At 40.0% G+C, this 19,178-nt stretch overlaps 1 protein-coding gene across 3 annotated transcripts in view; it reads left to right on the top strand.

Moving 5' to 3' along the window:
* Window positions 1-19,178, top strand: part of TXNRD1 (thioredoxin reductase 1) — a 38,851-nt gene that overhangs the window by 7,554 nt on the left and 12,119 nt on the right. For 2 of the 3 annotated variants that reach the window (XM_040560292.1, XM_040560308.1), the window contains exons 2-10: window positions 4,713-4,822; window positions 7,043-7,165; window positions 9,825-9,897; window positions 10,014-10,133; window positions 11,000-11,142; window positions 11,282-11,397; window positions 13,152-13,377; window positions 15,735-15,827; window positions 17,507-17,583. In XM_040560292.1, coding sequence (XP_040416226.1) covers window positions 4,713-4,822; window positions 7,043-7,165; window positions 9,825-9,897; window positions 10,014-10,133; window positions 11,000-11,142; window positions 11,282-11,397; window positions 13,152-13,377; window positions 15,735-15,827; window positions 17,507-17,583 — 1,081 coding nt within the window. The remainder of the gene's footprint in view (window positions 1-4,712; window positions 4,823-7,042; window positions 7,166-9,824; window positions 9,898-10,013; window positions 10,134-10,999; window positions 11,143-11,281; window positions 11,398-13,151; window positions 13,378-15,734; window positions 15,828-17,506; window positions 17,584-19,178) is intronic. The other variant, XM_040560300.1, reaches the window with a different exon arrangement.

The raw sequence follows: 19,178 nt of genomic DNA, 5'->3' as shown, positions 1-19,178 counted from the left end.
GCGTGGGAAGCTGGCAGATAACAGAACAGACCTGTGATCCAGGGAGAAAAGGGGGGAAGCCTGCCATGGGCAGGGATGCCACCCACTAGATCAGGTTGCCCAGGACCTCATCCAACCTGGTCTTGAACAGTTCCAGGGATGGGGCATCCACAGCTTCTCTGGGCAGCCTGTGCCAGTGCCTCACCACCCTCTGAGTGAAGAACTTCCTCATAACCTCTCATTTAAATCTCCCCTCTTTTAGTTTAAAAACGTTCTCCCTTGTCCTATCACTATCTGCCCTTGTAAAAAGTTGCTCTCCATCTTTTTTATAAGCCCACTTTAATACTAAAGGTTGCGATGAGGTCTCCCCAGAGCCATCTTTTCTCCAGCTCTCTCAGCTTGTGGCCCTCCTCTGGACTCGGCTCTAACAGCCCCACATCCTTCTGGTGCTGGTGCCCCAGACGTGGATGCAGTGCTCCAGACAGGAGCTCAGAGGGGGACGATCCCCTCCCTCCACCTGCTGGCCACTCCTCTGTGTTGCAAGCTTCTGCTGGTGCGTGTGGGTGTGAAAGCTGAATGAGGCAGTTTTCTTCAACTTCCGGGTTTTGATTTGTTAATATTTGACATTTAGGAGGAAAAGCAAGGATCTTATCTAGCAGTGTAATTTCTATGCAGTGATGACACAAGGTGTTTTACCCATCTTTAAGGACAAGTAGCCAATTTCAGAGAGAAGGCTAGAGGTGCTTGTACTAGGGTGTAGCATATATCCTGGTCCTGCGTGTAGGCAGCAGGATTCAAGGCTCGCATACACCAGCCTTCAGTAGTAGCACTCACTCACTCAGTGCTCACTTCTGATTAACAGTGCTCGTCAGTGGGTGCTGAATTCTGCGTGTATAAATGATGTCAGGTTGGTTTGTCTTCATGTTAGTGACTTAGTGTGGGATCAGACTTTGGCTGTGTACAGGTGGGGAGGCAAATGTACCTCTAAGCTATCTTTAAACTTCCTCTGACGGGGCAGCCAAGTGCTGAATCAGCTCTTGGAAGGAATGCGAATAGCCACAGGGCTGCTGGTTTACCCTGTCAAAGGTAACGGTGGTTTTTGGCCAGGATCACTAGAGCACAGCACACGCAGTCCTTATCTTAGCAAGCCCTGACACTTCTACACCAGCCAGCTCAGTTGCTTCTCTTGGCTACCTGTAAGGCTGCTCTGTGTCTCTGGCACAGTAAAAAATTAAAGCATGTGAGGTAGGTTGAGGGTCTAACTTATACCACTGGCTCATCAAAGTATAGTTTCTACTTACCATTTTTTTAATTTCTCGTCCCCTGATCCTGCATTGTGACTCCTGTGTGGTAAAGCCAGTTTAAGAGGTTTTCATCTTTTCCTGCCTTCTGCCCCACGTTTCTATTCCTTCATAGTTTCACTAGTTCAGCTGATTGCAGGGCAGCCTCTCAGCATGGATTTGTGATACGATCCAGTCTAGAGGCATGCGTATTTTAAAGGTTTGGGTTTTTTGTTGTAATCTGGATCATGTAATGGCTCCGTTGCCCATCACTTCTAAATATTTGAGCTTGTGCAACTGGGGAGGTAGTGACCTGTCCTGAAAGGGCAGAAGTGGGCAGGGAGAACGAAAAGCTGAAACTTTCTCCACCTACAAAGCTAACTTGAGCAAAAGGTAAATCTTCATTGTCGTATGAAACATCCTGCATTCCTCAGCTGCCTGGGGATAAGACTTTAAAGCAAGCCACATGACTGTTTATAAGCGTTACAAAATTAGAGGCATCTTCTACACTACCAAAGATGGCTATTTTTTAATTACATGATTTTGTAAAAAATATTGCGAAGTTCCTTCTCGTTAATAATGGCCTCTGTGTTGACATACAGAATCCAGCTAAATCACCACATACTTCTGCCTTGAAGCACCTCAGGCTACTTCACGGTGAGCAGTTGCAAGGCCTGGCCTTTCTGCTTAGCCCCACGTCCTGCCCGCGCAGCTGGTGAACACTTCTGCAGAATAAGGCAATTCTTATCCTGGAGTATTTCTGCTCACGAAGTGGGTCTGGGTTGTTCTCTAGGGATTGTCAGGTTCCTCTGTGGTCAAGGCCTTCTCAAACCAGTCGTGCCTTTCTTCACCCCCCGCCAGGAATTACACAAGTCTAAAGTTCAGAGGCCAGGCCTCAGTACCAGCGCGAACTTTGGTTCATGAGGAAGCTCTCTCCCAGTAAGGATATGAGTTTAAAACACCACAGTTTTTTCTTTCTTGAGCTGCACAAGAAGTGGCAGTGAGGCCTAGCGTAGTCTGCGTCAGAAATTTATTCAGGTAAATGCTAGAAAGGCGGTTTCTTGGCGGATTTAACAACCCGCTGAGTCAATCTAGCAGTTGTGCTGCTACCAGTGAGAGAAATCCTGCTGCCTCCTCTTCCTCCGCTCTGGTCAGTGTGGATGTGCCGGCCCCCTTGTACCGGCTGTGGCACTCGGGGATCCTCCTGTGAATGGAGGGACCTGGTTAGCCTGGTCGAAAACCACCCATGTTTTCTCTTCTCCTGGGTTAGTGCATTGGTTTAGCTTGTGTAAGGGTCTGTTGGCTGCCAGAGCCAAGAATGTGGACAGGGTATGGGGACAGGAAGGAGAAGAAAAAACAGCATGGTAGAAGAGAGTAGGCTTAGACCCACGAAGGCTTATCCCCTTCAAAAGCAGTGACTTGGTGCCTCAGCTCGCCCCACGTCAGGGAGCACTTGGCAGGCAGCAGGGGAGGTGGTGCGCAGCAGCCTCTGCCTGGATTGGGACTAACAAAAGCCAAAGAGTGGCAGTGGGGAGCTGGAGCCTCGCTGGATCGTCCTGAGGTAGCCGTGAATTGCTGCAGGTTTGCTGAAGTCAGTGCTGATGCTGACCAGCAAAGAGAATAGTCCCACGTGTTGCATATCTCAGAATTGTCCAGAGCAGCTCGATGACCCAGGTGGTGTTTAGCAATCTCAGTCTGAGAAATGGTATCTGCTGATCGATTTCTGGAAGGCATCGATTCACCAGCAGTGGCTGTTATAATTGTCGTTAATGGATGGACTTTTATGGGGAGCGAGCACATGATGCAAAAGCATTTTTTGCTTTGTCATTCTGTCTGTGGCAAATTGCCCGAGCCAACAAGGGAGAGGCCCCTAGCAGTAACAACCTGCAGACAAAAGTCTTTCAAGTTTCTGCCAGAGGTTACGGTTGCCTTTGGGTTTTGGGGCTCTTGCTAAAGCTGTGAACCTCGAGCAGAGATCTGCCTGAAGATAGAGGTGCTTATATAAATGTCTGTGTTGTCTAACTAGTAGGTTTTTATCTGATTTAAGATACAATTTTACATGAACATTCCTAAGGCTGTTCAGACTTGTAGGAAAAAAACTACAAGACTTCAGTTGCTTTAGGTACCCTCAGGACTGTAGCTTTGATAATATATTGAAGAAAAATTCCTCCGATGTGCAGATGGTGACCAGTGTTCAAACCTGTGTTTTTGCTTTTCCCAGGTGTGTCTGTGTGTATATGCAGACATGAATTCCTGGGTTCTTTCCCCAGGCTAGAATAGGCCAAGAATTATCCATCATTAATATTGCTATTAACTCTTGTGTAATGACTCAGATCTTTAAACCCCTTTGTCAACATCAGTCGAGTACTCTTCCTAATACCTTTGTGAGATAGAGGAATTTTATCACCAAGCTGCAGAAAGGAAAACCAAGACAGCAAGCTTACAAACCAGTTTTCAGTGAGTGCCTTTTTGTGTTTGTGTGCGTCTGGGTGAACGCTCCCTGCCCAAGGAATGTATACACGCTCAGTGTGGCTGTCTAACTATGTGCACGTGTCAGAGTTTGTTAATTAATGATGGTTGTGCAGTGCGAAGGATGTATGTGATTAAGCACAAACAAGTGTGTACTGACCCATTTGTTGGAAATGAAGGTTAACGTAACTCAGAGTTATGTATAGGAAGGCAGAGCTGATAGTGGCTTCCAGACATATATCAGATTTTTTTTTGCCATGCAATGCCAAATGAAGTATCACCATGTGTAGAGATGTTATTTTTTTCATGCTGCTAATATTTTACCTTTTCTGTAGGATATCCTTATCAGTTGTGATCAGTGAGCAGGCACAGATCTTTGCTAGGCTTTCGAAAATGCTTATTTAAAGGATTTCAAAGGAGGAACAAACTCTGTAAGGCAGAAATTATTTGGAGGGGAAAGAGGGGGGTTGCATGGGGCGGGGGGGGGAAAGTGATTGTATCATTAAATTGATTTGAGAGAAGTTTCCAGGGAACTAATTGAAAGAGCAAAATCAGAACTTTTAACTCACTTTAAAACATTTAGACTGAAAAAAATGATGGCACAACAGCATTAAAAAGGTACTTTCTGAGTAAGAAAAGTAGAAATCACCATTTTCCTTTTAGACTGAAGTTTCAGGCTTAGCCACAGCAGATCGTATTTCCTTGCTTTGTTTCAGGCATCTGGTCAGATTGGCAAAACGTCCTGGAATCCCAGCCAATTCTCGTATGGGATTTTTATTAAAGAGAAAAATATAGCAAGTCATCCTAACGTTGCAAATGACTCATCAGTTGCCTTAGGAAACACTCCCCTGAGACAGGCGTGCTGCCGATGAGGAAGTGATGAAGCCGCCAAGGCCACTCCCCCGGTCAATTTCGCTTCAGGAGCACAACCTACATAAAGGGCGCCACTCCAGACACTACATTATTTTATACTTTATTTCACAGAGAGTGCACAGGAGCTACAAGAAGTGCAGTGCGAAGTAACCACAGAGACTTCACAGCCAGGTGTTTTTGTGCAAGAGAAGCAAATAGGAGGTCATGAGAAAACTTTAAAGGTAGGGGGACATGCATTTTAAACTCTGTAATTTAGTTTTGACATGGAAAAATAAGAAGAATGTAGACTTAAAAAAAAATAAAATACAGTTCTTGGGAGAAGGAAGGAAGAGATCCATTCTCAGTATGGGAGCACGGTCCTGATTCATGGTCAGGAACAAGTTGCCCCCTTAAATGAGAAGCAAAGCTTGTCAATATCCTGGCTGTTTTAGAGTGGAGTTCCAGGAGATGGTTTCAGCAGGGAAGGTTATAATCTACTAAGCGTGATCTAAGCTTTTAGTATGTTTTCATCAAGAGCTAATGAAAAAGGAGCCAAACGATAGGTTTGTTCCATTTAATGGAAGCATAAAAAGAAACCTAATAGTTCCACCATTGATGGAATAAAAGCTGAAGCTTCTTAATCCACATGTAAAAATACAAAACATTTTTCCTAAAAGGAAGAGAAAAAAAATTGTCATGATTATAATCAATGATCTAAGCAAAATCCACGTATAGATATTGTAGTTTCTTTATACTTTACATCTGTACGCATCGTAAAGATGCAGTTCTTGGTAGTTTGGTCTGATGACTGCGTGGGAGGTAAGTTTGAGTCTGCCCTTAAGCTTCACACCGTCCTGTTGCCGCTGAGCAAACAAGAAGGCATACTTCAGAAATGAACACCGTGCTTTCTCTCGTTCTGTGTCCCTAAATATGAATAAAGTGAAATTGCATACCATAAAGCAATACATGCTCCTTTTTCAGTGTTTCTGTTTGCAGCAGGAAGTTTGGCTAATGACTGTTAGAAAAATAGAAAAAAGGAGAACTGAGTGCAGACAAGATTCAGTGGTAGGGTTATACATTGGGGTGGCAGAGCGGGAAGAGAAGAGGAAGGAAGACAAGGTATTTTTGGGTGTTTTCACAGCAACAACAGATGTCTTCTAGGTTTTGTTTCTACTAATAACATGCTGCCAAGGGTTATGAAAGACTAATACGAATGTAACTTCCTACAGGCAGAATTAGAGCCTGAATTTTCGCTGAAATTGCTGTGTGGTCTGGTGGAGTGACAGGGATTTTTTGTCACTGATACAGATGCGCTGGCACCAGTTATCCTTGGAGACAGGGACTAATCTAACCTCAGAGGAAGGCAGTTGTAGAATGGCTTGAGCACAAAGGGAAGCTTAATGCAAAACAAAATTTAGACGAGAAGAGAGGGAAAACGTCTCTGTTTTCTTGTATTCTGTTTACCATGGCAGAAACACTTGAATAAAAGTGACCAGATTTGTAAAGTGACGTAGTGAGGTTTCTTTATTTACTTTTTTTTTTTAAGTCTTAAAAGTTTTATCATGTGTTTAGTTGATACTCAGTGATTTGTATCAGTTGAGGCATCCGGTGTTTACTCACTCCAAATCTTGTTGGGCATTTTGAGAGGCATTGAGAATTTTCCCAGCAACTTGAAGGACCTGAGGGTCTGAAGTCCTGATTCATTGGAACTCCACAACTTGAGTACAAAGAGTCATTTTAGAAAAAATATATGAAGATTAATGTAATGTTCTATGTGGCACACAGCTGTCAGAATGCATTTTAGGACTTAGGGGGTGATTTTTTCTGTGGTAGTAGTCATCTGATCCAAAAAAAACCAACAACAAAAACTCTCATGAAACTTTAGTGATCACACTTACCTGTTTGATTCCAAGGTTAGCTACAGTACTAAACTAGTCATGTTAAAAAAAAATGTCGTTTTCAGAAAGTGTTTCCTTTGGTCAGTTCTATTTATTCAGTTGGTAAGGCTGGTAATTGCAGATTGTTATGGTGTTGTATATTGTTGTATTTTCCTACTCATATATGCAGCAGGAGGGGAAAAAAACTAATTAGGGAAGTCCAGGGCAGATGAAAAGAATAAAATAAATCCATAGAATGCCTGTTTCAGCAGGTATGCATCTCATCCTGGTGCCCACAGTATGAGGAGGCACTGGAGTCGTGGCGATGCAGAAGACTAAGCTCTGCAAGGAAACCCAGGTCTCCAAAGAACAAGGAAATTCATAGTTTGGTATCTAATAGGTACTGAGCTATCCAAAAATGGATTAAGAAGATGAAGATTTAAAAAGCTAATTAAGAGCAGAGCTGAGAAAATACAGATGCACTTACATTCCCATATCACAATATTTGCTGCTGAAAATGCTCATTTTTAAGCACCATAGGTAATGTTTCAATATTCTCTAATCCTTTTTGCTTTCTCTGTTCAGGCACATAAAGAAGGCAATCCTCAGAAACTGCTGGAAATGAACGGGCATACGGCGGTGCCCCATTCCTACGACTATGACCTCATTGTCATCGGTGGGGGCTCAGGTGGTCTGGCTGCTGCCAAGGTATGGGACAGAAAATACAGATTTATACTTCCCTTTTAAGTGGGTGGCTGACATCCTCAGCGTCTTGGATCTGGGTATTTTTAACACTTGTAGGGGCATAACATTTCTGCCTGTTCAGCAGGAGCTCTTTTGAAGTTACCTCCAGGTTAAGGACAGTCTTATCCATATCACAGGTATAGAATACAATATTATTTTCCATACGTTCAGAAGCAGAAAAACATAAAAATGTCAAGGTATACATTTCAGTGGAGTGAAACTTGGTTCCTCTGTATGCCTACTGATCAGAGATAATGCTGTTAGAAACCAGTAGGTAGACATCTTAACAGTGGGAGAGTGCACAGCTGTGGTGGATTGTAACATGCAGTATGTCTGTAATCTATTTTGGTAGTTTGCTGCTTGCCCATCAGTAGGGGGGCACTGTTGTCGTGGCTGAGGGTGAAAGATAAGATCTACCAAAAATTCAGAGGACCTGGAAAGAGAAGGTGCTTAATACAAAAGAGTAAAACAGAACTTGCAGGAATGCAAAACCGGCTTGGAGTAATGAAAAGCCATCTGTTGAAATTTCCATAAGGAGGCTGCTTTGCTTTGCTCTATGCATATGCGAGGTTGTGAGACTGTAGCTGTGATGATTATTGCATCATTTCTCAGCTGTGGGGTGGAAAAGGTGTGTGGCTAGAGAGATAAATTACCTTATTCAGCATATAAAGTATATTGCCTCGTAGTGTACTCATGTGATTGTGAAGCAAAGGATGGTAGATCAATAAAGTCAACATTGCTATCAGTAGTAATGTGTGTATTTCAAAACAGCTTCGTTAAGTTGAAATGAAGCTGTTTTATGTGTGTAGGCTTCTGACTAATACTTAGTTTATTCAATATTTTTAGTGCTTTAAAAATGAAAACACAAGAACAACAAAAAGCAACCATACAGCTCTTGTACCAAGTTCCAGATATCTACAGCAATTTAACTAGGTTGATTAAATGTGTGTTTTTCATTAAAACATAGCAGTTTTGTGTGAACAACTCCCCTTTCCTCTCCATACAGTGCTCAGAGCTTTTTATTTTGGAGGCTTGTCTCCACAGTGAGTGCCAGTGCTGCCAAGCTCACTCTGAGCAGCCCAACCACAGACCCAGATCAAAACTGCCAGGCCACCACTACCAATACACAGAGAACAGCTCCAGCCCTAAGCAACCTTGTGTTCACACCGCATTGCACTGAATCCAGCAAGGTCTGAAAGCCTACAGGGCAAGTTTTGTTACTGTGGGCTTATCACCGTGCAGAAGTGGTTATATCTGTTCGTGATCTCTATTGAGGTGGCAATACAGTGCGGTGCTCTATTATGTGAACATGTAGCTGAGTGTAAGCTTGGGAATTGTGCGTTCTGGTTAGACAGCTAACGCTGGTAATGTGCTTTCAAACTGTTGTTTGAAAGAGTTGTTGTAAGGAAGCATTAATAACACATCTTAATCCCTAAGCACCCTTCTGAGAAACTTTATCAAAGGTGCTACTAATGAATAGAAGTGAGCCTCTTGGCCAACCTTGATCTTTAATTGGAAGCAGAAATCTCATACATTAACATTTTCCTAAGGTGTCTACTGCCTATGTTGTTTGAAATATGATTTGTGTTTTGCATGAAATAAGATGCATTTAAAATTGAAATTTTGATTGTCAACTATTTGGATTAACAAGTCTTACTAGTAATCTAATGCTGAAAGCTGTCCAACTCCTCCCAAACCAAACCCAAGGCCTTAGGGTAACATCCTGTGCCTATAGTTGCTATTACATGTCTGAGAATTCATCATGTGATACAGCACAGTTGTAGTTATTCAAAGTACCAAAGCTATTTTGCTGCATCTCATGGAGGAATCTCTTGTTTCTCAGTTCTGTAGTGCTTAAGTGTTTTTCTCTGGTACCAGTTATTGCCACGGATTTTTGCCTTTCTCTTAAAAATCACAAAGGGAATACTAGAGTCAGTATAGAAATTCCAGTTCTCAGAATCATGCACACACATTGCTTCTAGATTTGCTAATGAAACTTCTCGGGGGAGTTATCATAAAATCATTGCTTTTCTAGAACAGATGACATCTGTGCATCCTGAAAGTCAAGTCAGCTTACCACATGTTGACTAGGGTGAAGAGCAAGAGCTGATCCTGACAACTGCATATTGTACACAAAATTGAGTGTTTCTTTTCTACAAGGAGAAAGACTGGATGAGCGTAGTGGTAATGCTTGGCCACGTGAATGCTGATGTCATTGTGTGATGTGGTTTCAAACAAACATTTGAGGAACCAACTATGAATGGAAAACTGGATTAATGAAGAACTTGTTAAATATATTAAAAGCAAATGTCATGTTGGGAAATATTGTAAACAAAATGACAGGATGGAGGCGAGAAGAGGTTTGACTCCCAGAGTCCTCTATCAACTGGTGCCATGCTCTTGTTTAGCAGACTAAACGCCTGTTTTTCCCCTTCATCTTTTTTTCCTACTGACTGCACAGACTAATTCTGAAGATTAATGGCTGTCTGGCTGTTCTCTTGCAAATCATTCATTATTGCTTAATTAAAAGTCACAAAGCTTTTCATCAATGCATGATGTTATCATCTATTCCAAATTTAACCTCTAATATTTAGATACATGTCTTACTTAATTTGTTTTGCAGGAGGCTGCCAAATATGAAAAGAAAGTGATGGTGCTGGATTTTGTCACACCTACGCCTCTGGGAAATTCATGGGGTAAATTTTTCTTCATTGCAAATTTGTTATAAAGGAGCATTATTTACTAAGAGTCTGTTTGTTCTTTGGGATCAGCCACACAGATGTGAAAAATGCATTCTGTTCCTTTCTCTCAGGTCTTGGAGGAACTTGTGTAAATGTGGGCTGTATACCTAAAAAATTGATGCACCAGGCAGCTTTACTGGGGCAAGCCTTGCAAGATTCACGCAAATTTGGATGGCAGTTTCCAGAAGAAGGTACAGAAGGAGAACATTTTTTTTTTCAGTTTTGTCATTTGTGCTGAAAATCCAGAGGTTCTTTCACAGTCAAGTGCTTGTTGCACTTATGTGCTGGCTTTAACGTTAGGCAACTTCAGAGTGACTACGCATAAACTTAAGTGCTTTTCAAGTTTAAAGGCACAGGACTTACTGCCTTGCAGCACTTGATCTGTTTTTAATATGTTCTCATTGTGTCAGTATTTGATTTATTCCCCCTGCTGTGTGAATAAAAGCAATAAGATACTACTCCATTTCTGAATGTAATGCAACATCCAAAGGAATACCCCAGAATGTTGTTTGTTAGAAACAGAAACTTAGTAATAATTGTAGGCAAGGGTTACTGTTCCCTCAGTCTGCATTGCTACTACATCAGAAGCTGATTTTTTCTTCAGGTTAGCTCTAGTGTGCATGGTTATAGGATTGGGATCTATTAAGGGTGTAATTCTATAAGGGGGAGCATGCAGAGGCACCTCTGAGATGCATAATCTTCATTTGTTAAGCAATGTCACCTGCTCAGAGCATGTGTCATTAGAAAACTATTGATAATATGCAAAGTCTAAGTGTTCGATGTGTCAAAGGCAATGGCTGTGCTAATAAAGGGGGGGAAATATCTCAAATGCTTGGCAGAAGGCAAGTCATTCATTGTTTAAGGCATATCTGTTCCACTGTGACCTCTTGTTTTGTCTCTGCTGATGTGGTTCTTTGAATTTCAGTAGAGTTACCTTGGAGTGAAATAGAAATAGGACAAAGGTGACTGGGTCATGAAAAAAGTCTGGGAATATAGGGCTGGCTATGGAAATAAAGGTCTGTCAGATTGAGACAAAAATCTGTTTTGTTTCCAACAGTCAAACACAACTGGATGACTATGACAGAGTCTGTTCAGAATTACATTGGCTCACTGAACTGGGGTTATCGAGTGGCACTGAGAGAGAAGAAAGTCACATATGAGAATGCATATGGAGAATTTGTTCAGCCACACACGGTTAAGGTACTGCCTAGCCCTGTTTGCTGGGTAGTGTTTTCTGTATAGTTTTCTGTAGTGTTTTCTGAATACGTATGTTCATCAAAGAATATTTCCCTTAGTAGGACTACAAAATACTCACTTGGGACTATTGCTTTGTTCACAGGCAACAAATAAAAGAGGAGTTGAAAAACTGTACACAGCTGAGAGGTTTCTCATTGCCACTGGTGAAAGGCCACGCTACCTGGGTATCCCTGGAGACAAGGAATACTGCATTAGCAGGTAAAAATAGGGAAGAATATGAAGTCATTCACTGTGTGTAAATGCTTAACCTGTAGGAGATGGTGGCAAAACATAAGCAGCGCTTGCTTGCATGCTGTTGTTTCTCTATATTGTTTCTTTCTGCTTCTTAGAGGAAAGTAAGGAGAAGGAGAATAGCTATAGACAGATGTCACAATGCTGGGAACATTGTCTGGTGGACACCACTGGACTGTGGGTGGTAGGCTAGAACAGTTCCATTTCTAGCTGGTAATAGAGCAGGTTGAGAATCCCAGAAATCATTTGCGTGTGTGTCATAAAATTAATTCATCATTTGTGCCCCAGTTACTCGCTTTCTCCTTATTCTTTATGGTCTTTCCATTCATGTACTGAGTTTTTTTCTTAATGAAGAGAACAGTCTGTATGGAGAAAAACTCCGGCAAAAATGTCAGGGAAAGAGGGAGTTCGAAAGTAGCTGATGTTGTGAAGCTGGTTGAAATGTATCTGCCTTCATGCACTGTGGAAGTCTTGGTCTTGAAACTTGAACCAATTTTTTCCCAGCTACTTAGTGAAGTGAATTCAACTTTGGGGAGAACCTGCTTCAAATGTCTGGCTAAAAAAACAAGGAACTTTAGCACAATTTTACACGTGTATGCACACAAAAAAATGATATGCAGATGAAATGGATAAAATGTGCTTTCATATCGGGCTAACTGCTAAATTACTTACTGTAGAAACAGGTTGGAATTACAGGCTTAGAAACCTATAATAATGAAATAAATGACTGGCATAAGCCCTGTGAAGCCCAAACACCATGTTGTATGTTTCCCTGATACTAAGTGGTAGTGAAATTAAAGGTAATAGATTGCATAGCTGATAAATTAGGGCTTTAAAATAACAGTAAGATGGAAGGGTCAGGAATGCCAGGGTTACAGACTATCAGACTGAGGCTGTCTGTTGTAATCTTAACTGGGTTCCTTGAGAGCTAGGAACTATGATGTAGCCTTTAATTACACAGTCACACTTCATTCCACTGCAGCATTTGCAGAGAACATCTGGTTTAGTGGTTGCCATTGATGGCTGAAAAGGCGACGCTTTTTAAAATTTAAATATTTGGAGAATTTTCTTGCCAAACTCTGCCTGAGTTTGTGCTGAGCAAGCATGATGCCTCCATGAGGTCCTGGTTTCATAGCCTGGGTCTAGCTCCAAGGTGTGGCAGAAATGACACGTTGATGAAGCAGTTGAAAGAAGTGGAAAACAGGCAAATAAATGTTTGCTCTAATTTTGTACTCCTAGCTCTGCCTGTTACTGTGGTTTGCATTAATTCGTTTTATTGTCTGCACGTATTTAGCACTGTGTATAATTAATTAGCAAAAGGAGAAGTCTTCAAAGAAGTTAAGATGGTGTGTTTATTTACATGCTAAACCCTTTCCTCTTCCTTATAGCTATTGGGAGCTAAAATTTGCAGTAAAATATTCGAAGCAATTCAGAAAAAATATCCTGTTTTTTTCAAGAAATTGTTAGAAGTTTGTTTAAAAAAAAACCTCAACATTTTAGTGGCTCTTTGGAGTATTTCATATTTTTGTGTGTGCTCCTAATTAGAATTCTTTAATCTATCATATACTGATCTAGTATTCTAGCATGATTTCCAAAAATAAGTTTTGTTGTTAGTGATCGGGAAAAGGAATAAAATCCTATTCTTACAAAAGAAAGTAGAAAAAGTGCAACATATACTCCTGTTTTTCTCTAACTTTTTTTTTCTTCCCCCTTTTTTCCAGTGATGATCTTTTCTCCTTGCCTTACTGTCCAGGGAAAACCCTGGTGGTTGGAGCTTCCTATGTGGCCTTGGAATGTGCAGGATTTCTTGCAGGCCTTGGGTTAGATGTCACTGTAATGGTGAGATCCATTCTTTTAAGAGGATTTGACCAGGATATGGCAAACAAAATTGGTGAATATATGGAAGAACATGGAATCAAATTTATCAGAGAGTTTGTGCCGATAAAGGTAGGCTTGAGGTGGTACTACAATTGATTTTAATACACCTTTCATAATGAGTTAGTATATGTTACATTAAAATGTTGTTTTGCCTACTTGTCCTGATCCTGCAAATACTGAATATACTTAAATTCTAGCAGTTGTTCTGAAGTCTGTGGGACTTCTTTTGGAGTGATAAGTAGGAAGATGTATACTTCCTATAAGACCAGGGCTAGTGCATCACAAATAGTCATCTTTTTCATTGTCAATTCTCAATTTCTCAGCCAGGAAATACTGCTTACAGTACCTAGGACCTGTAAAAAAAAAAAAAAAAAAAAAGCAAAGGAGCTTTTAAAGTATCTATCTATATCCTTTACTTGGCAGAGACCTTACATATACGCCTAATTTTCTTGGAATTCCGTAGAGGTACACATGCAGACAGCTGCGTATATGTATAAGCAAATTCAGGTTGCAAAGTAGATGAGATAAGCTTTGGAGCTTTTCTAATGTTAAATTGCCTTACCAAAGGCTTCAGAGAGTCCTAACAGTGTTTTTCTTAATGCTTTTCCACAATGATTAGTGCTTAATAATTATGAAATAGGAAATAACATACTAAGCGTTTTTCCATTTGGTGTTAAGCTAGTATACTAATGAGTAACACTTTAATTCGTAAAGTATTAAATAAAATGAAGACTGGTTGTTTTGTTTTGATTTTTTCTGTTTGCTTGTTTCTTTTTCTCCACACTTAACAATATCAAGAGTAATTTAAAAAATGCTCTTGCCAGTTACCACTTTGTAGATCTGACCCTACAGATGGTCAGGGATGACTATCTAGCTTTTGATTGTTTCAGATTTATCTTTTTGTAAATTCTTCTGGTGGGATAGGAGAGGAGGAAATTAGTCTTAAAAGAAGCAGAACATTTCAACTGAATGTCAAGTGGTTTCCTCCAGCCAGATGCACTCTGCAGAGTCCCTCACCCTAGTCATAAAATATACTTTTGTCTGTTTCATCCTGTCCCTTCAGTATGTCTTTGATTTCAATGCGAATAAAATATATGGCCTTGTTTCTAGTTCAGAATATCCTTTAACTGCTGGATATCTCCTTAGTAGATCTTTTCATCTCTTTCTTGCATTGTTTTTGAAGTTATGCATGTTCTGCCTGTTATTCAGTGTGACACTTGAAGACAGAAAATGATTATAAATAATGCCACCTTCAAATAGGAGAAATTTAAGAGTGATCTTTTAAAGTTGATAGGATGGGACAGAAGGTTTGAGTTCTTTTAAATTAAAAAAAATAAAGGACGGGGAAACAATCAGAAAATTTCCTTTCCTGACTCGAGATATTCAATATAAAGTAGGAGCTGTGGCAGTTGTTCCTGAGATGGTAAAAGAAAGACTGCAGTTAAACATATAGTCCTCTCACAGTCCAGGCGAAAGAGAACCCGCCTATGTAGCTTCAAATTCCATTTGCTCGTTTGGTGTTGATTGTTTATTGGAGGAAAAAGGAGCCTTTAGGGGGCAAAAAAGCCAGTAGCATCGCTTTCTGCTTTGTTTTCTGGTACGTAGAGGTTGCATGTGTTTTGGGAGGGTGTTTGTTTAAAACAAGGCTTTATATTTTATTACCCTCAACAAAGAGCACAGTTGCAAAGATTCATGTTTTTTTGTTTGTTTGTTTATGTGGGGGTGTGTTTTTTTTGGTTTTGTTTTGCTTTACTGGAATAGGCTGTAACCCACTGCAGTTAGCAGGATGGGGGGAGAGAAGAAGCTTGATCTGTTGCGAAAACTAGGAATATTTATTTCAGCTTACTTTGAGGAACTTGGAAGGGCTGGGTTTTTTTGTTTGCTTCTTTTTAAACTGCTGGTGTTTTTCAGCCGTTTAGAGCCAGCTGCTGCCCTCTCCTGCAAGACAGTTGCAGCTTTATCTATTGGACTAATGTCATTCAACAGGAGTAAGGGCAGGGCTATGACTGTGGCTTCCCCATGGGTGGAGGACACAATGGTCCTCTAGGTGTGGCTTAAGAAAATGTCTGATTCTGTTTCCAGGTCTAGAAGGAATTCCCTTCCTCCTCGCTTTCCCTGTCCTCAGTTGATACTAACAGCTTCTTGGACAAGAACTTAGCAGTCAATACAACTGTTGTAAACAGAAATGAGGTCTTACTGTGTTAATTATAAGAATAAATGCATGGAGATGAAACAAAATGTTTAAATATGAAAGTAATAATCACAAATCTAGAGAGTGGTGAAAATACCTTTAGAAAAAATGCTTGAATTTTAGGTCATGGTTAATCACTCACTTTTGATCATAAAATACATTGTGGGACTAAGATATATGTGTATAATTTAATTTGAAACTAACCTTTTCTTTTTTTTTCCCCCAAATGTTGTAGGTTGAGCAGATTGAGGAAGGAACTCCTGGAAGACTGAAAGTTACAGCCAAGTCCACAAAGGGGAATGAAGTAATTGAAGGGGAATACAATACTGTGAGTCCTGTCTATATATGTAAAGAATATGGAATAAACTTCCAGTTAATGTTAAGATTCCTGGTGTCTTTTTATCCGTAGTTTAGCTTTAATTAAAAAAAATCATTTTCAGTTATTACAATAGGCTAATGGTACACAATCAACATGTAATTAATGTGAGAAAAGTCCTAGAATCCATGGGCATGAGTCCCACGTGCCTTACCAAATCACTTGCATGCTTTTGAAACCTGTTTTTTAGCTTAGGGATTTAGAGGAGCTTGGTCATGTGGAATCAGTTGCAGGATTTTCCCCCAGGGAAGTATTTGTCATAAACTATAAGTAATGATTTTTAATAACTGCTGTAGTAACTGAAGCATGCTGTTCTGGAGTTAGCATAAAACAATGGTCCTTACAAGAGCTAAACAAAACAGGTGTTGTTGTTAAGGTGTTGTTAAGATTGGTTGTTGATGCCACATCTTCACAAAAACAAACACCCCATGGCAAGTCAGGCAAGGAATTTCATTATACACTGAAAGCAGTAAAATTACAGTGCAAATGCATGCAGGTATGCCTTTATATGTTTGACTGTTTCCATCACCTCTCACACCATTCATTTTCTTAGGCCTTGAAAGCAAAAAAAATAGTCCGTGCCAGTGACTTCATCTACCTGCACAGTGCATCAGTTTATTCCATAGCAAGGATATGCATCAGTGCCTCATGAGTGCTAATATTACGAGAAAGATAAACAATAACAGCAGTGCTGTTTCACAGAATTGTGATACTATTTTTCTTGGTCCACGGTACTGAAATATTTTTTTTAACTTCCAAATCAGTGCCTTTTTCTATTTATTTATTTTAAGGAAACTTCTGATTTCTCATTGCTACTACACCTTTCACTGAAATGCTGTCACTTGTTATATGAGCTGTGTGTGATGCATTTGAAAACCTTCGGCTCTGAAGATCTGGAAGGTTTGGTCATCTAAAAGACTTGAAGCAGATCTTGGACAACTTCAACACTGTTCTTTTGTCACTTGTACATTGTGTAGTTAACTGGGCAGTTGTCCAAGACTGAGAAGCACAAAAAACTTTTCTCCATGACATTATACATTGAAATTTGTTTTTCTAGTTAAGGTAGCCAAGTTTATGGTTTGGGTAAGAATTTGGCCTGAACAAATGTCCAAAAAATCACTCTGAACAAATGCAGAAACAAATAATATTCAACAAATATTATTTGGTAGTAGCTTGGTTGAGGGCCTATGTAAGTAAATGATATTTTCTGATCAAAACAAAGATTATTTTGTCTTCTATTTGCCTAAGCACCTGAGTTTCCTTCCTAAAGAGCCCTTTCTTTACAGAGTGTTTTAGTGTGAACATATAGGAATATGGTATAACAATTTAGTATGAAACTGCAAGGAAAAATGGTAACAGATTTATTTAGAATACTGTTTGTATATTTTTCCAGGGAAATATATTTGGCTGCATTTAATCCTATAGCTAAAACCTGGTATTGTTAGGTCACGATGGTGGTGTGGCTTGTGCTGAACTCAATGAACGTACAATGGGTAACTAATGTATTCATCTTAATGCGACCAAACCTTAGGTACCAATCCTTAGTCTGTAATTAAAATGATAGATAGCAACAAGCAGGTGTGCTTTTGAGGTTTTAGGAAATCAGTAACATGTGCATTGCTGTTTTGCAGGTGTTGCTAGCAATTGGAAGAGATGCATGTACAAGAAAAATTGGTTTGGACAAAGTTGGAGTGAAAATCAATGAAAAGTAAGGAGAGATTTCTGTATATCACTGACTACACAGCTGGTGTCATTGACAAGTGCAGCGGCAGCAGTGCATCCGCAGTCAAATGCTTTGAGGAGAAATTTGTCTCCTGTTTGGATAGGAGACTATGTAGCAGATAGTTGTGTTATCTTGCATAGTACTACCCAATGTTCTTTTTTATACTGAAATGTCAGTTCCTAAATACTGAGAGTCAAATGTGTCTCTTCCATTCTTTCTCAGTTCAAAGACTGGTCTGTCAGCTTCTTCCAGTGACTGGGCTTTCTAGGATCTGTCAGTTGTTTCTCATACTCTCTTACTCCCATCACCTTGTTTTTATCTCTACCACCTCTTGGGGCAGAGATCTGTTTGTTCGTATGGACTTTTAGTGTGGTAGGATTTGTTTACATTTTTAATGTAAATACTACTGTATGTTTATTTTGGAATATAAAATCAAAGTAGCATTCTTAAACTCACAGCTGGAGTTGGTGATGTGTTTTAGTTTTTGGAGAAGTTTATTTCTTGCCTTATCGCAGCTACCTTTGGGAACAATCTGTCTCCTGCAGAGAATTGCAGGTTTAATGTAGTGAAGTCATTGCACCAGGGAGTGGAGCTATCAATAGCATTTTCAGTATTGGTAACTTGAAAATGTATTCTAGATATGAGGGACCTAGACCATGTTCCCTTTGATGAAAAAATGCAGGACCATGAACTTGACTTAGTAGTATGTGGGAGAGCAGTGCCGAGGGCAGCTTGTATATGAATACTGTGACTGATGTTGCTGAAGAGAACTGTTGCAATATTAAGTAAAGTAAAAAAATTCCAAAATTCAATTCAAAATTGGCAGACCCATGTTGTCTTGTAGAACAGTACATGTCTTTATTTGTTTGACATTGGGACATCCGTTACTAATTTAATAGAACTAACTATAGAATTAGTAGTATAAACTCCATTTTTATTAACAAAACCAAAAATTAAGAAAGCTGAATCTTTATACAAAAATCGTTACTGGTCCTTCAAGTAACTGTGCGACTGTTTCTGTGCCTGTCTGATCAGGTTTACCTGTTAGGTAAGTTTCCTGCAGTGATTACTGCACTATGTCATTTATTAATGAAGTAGGAAATATTAATAATTAAAAACTTCCATTAGCTCAATACATTTAATGCTAAAAACCTTGCTGTATTCCTTAAGTAGGGTGTCTAACAGCTTGACTTGTCTCTGTGAAGAAGCCTGAAGGTTAAGTTTATAGAAACTACTTCACCCACTGGACTGGAATTTCAGTAGTGGAGAAATTATTTTGACCTACAGCTTGAGTGGGAGAATGTCTCTTCCTGTCATTCCTCAGGGTTTCCAGAACACAGTTCAGCTGGTAGTAGTGTATTTTGAGGAAAGCAGTTATGTCTCACCAGAGAATTTATTCAGGAGATGAATCACAACTTCAGGGGCTACCTCCTTATCCAGTGTGTAAATTCCTGTGGTTTTGGTAGAGACCAAAATTTGCACTAGTTTACTTCCTTGACCAAGGTTATAAGATTGTAAATATGACTTCTTTTCCTCAGATGTCAAGTACATGCCTGTCTCTTAAAGCTAAAGGGTTCAAT

Source organism: Cygnus olor, chromosome 1, assembly GCF_009769625.2.
Source record: "Cygnus olor isolate bCygOlo1 chromosome 1, bCygOlo1.pri.v2, whole genome shotgun sequence".
Taxonomy (NCBI): Eukaryota; Metazoa; Chordata; class Aves; order Anseriformes; family Anatidae; genus Cygnus; species Cygnus olor.
Note: the sequence above shows the minus strand (reverse complement) of the source record. Positions and strands in the feature narration are given on the sequence as shown.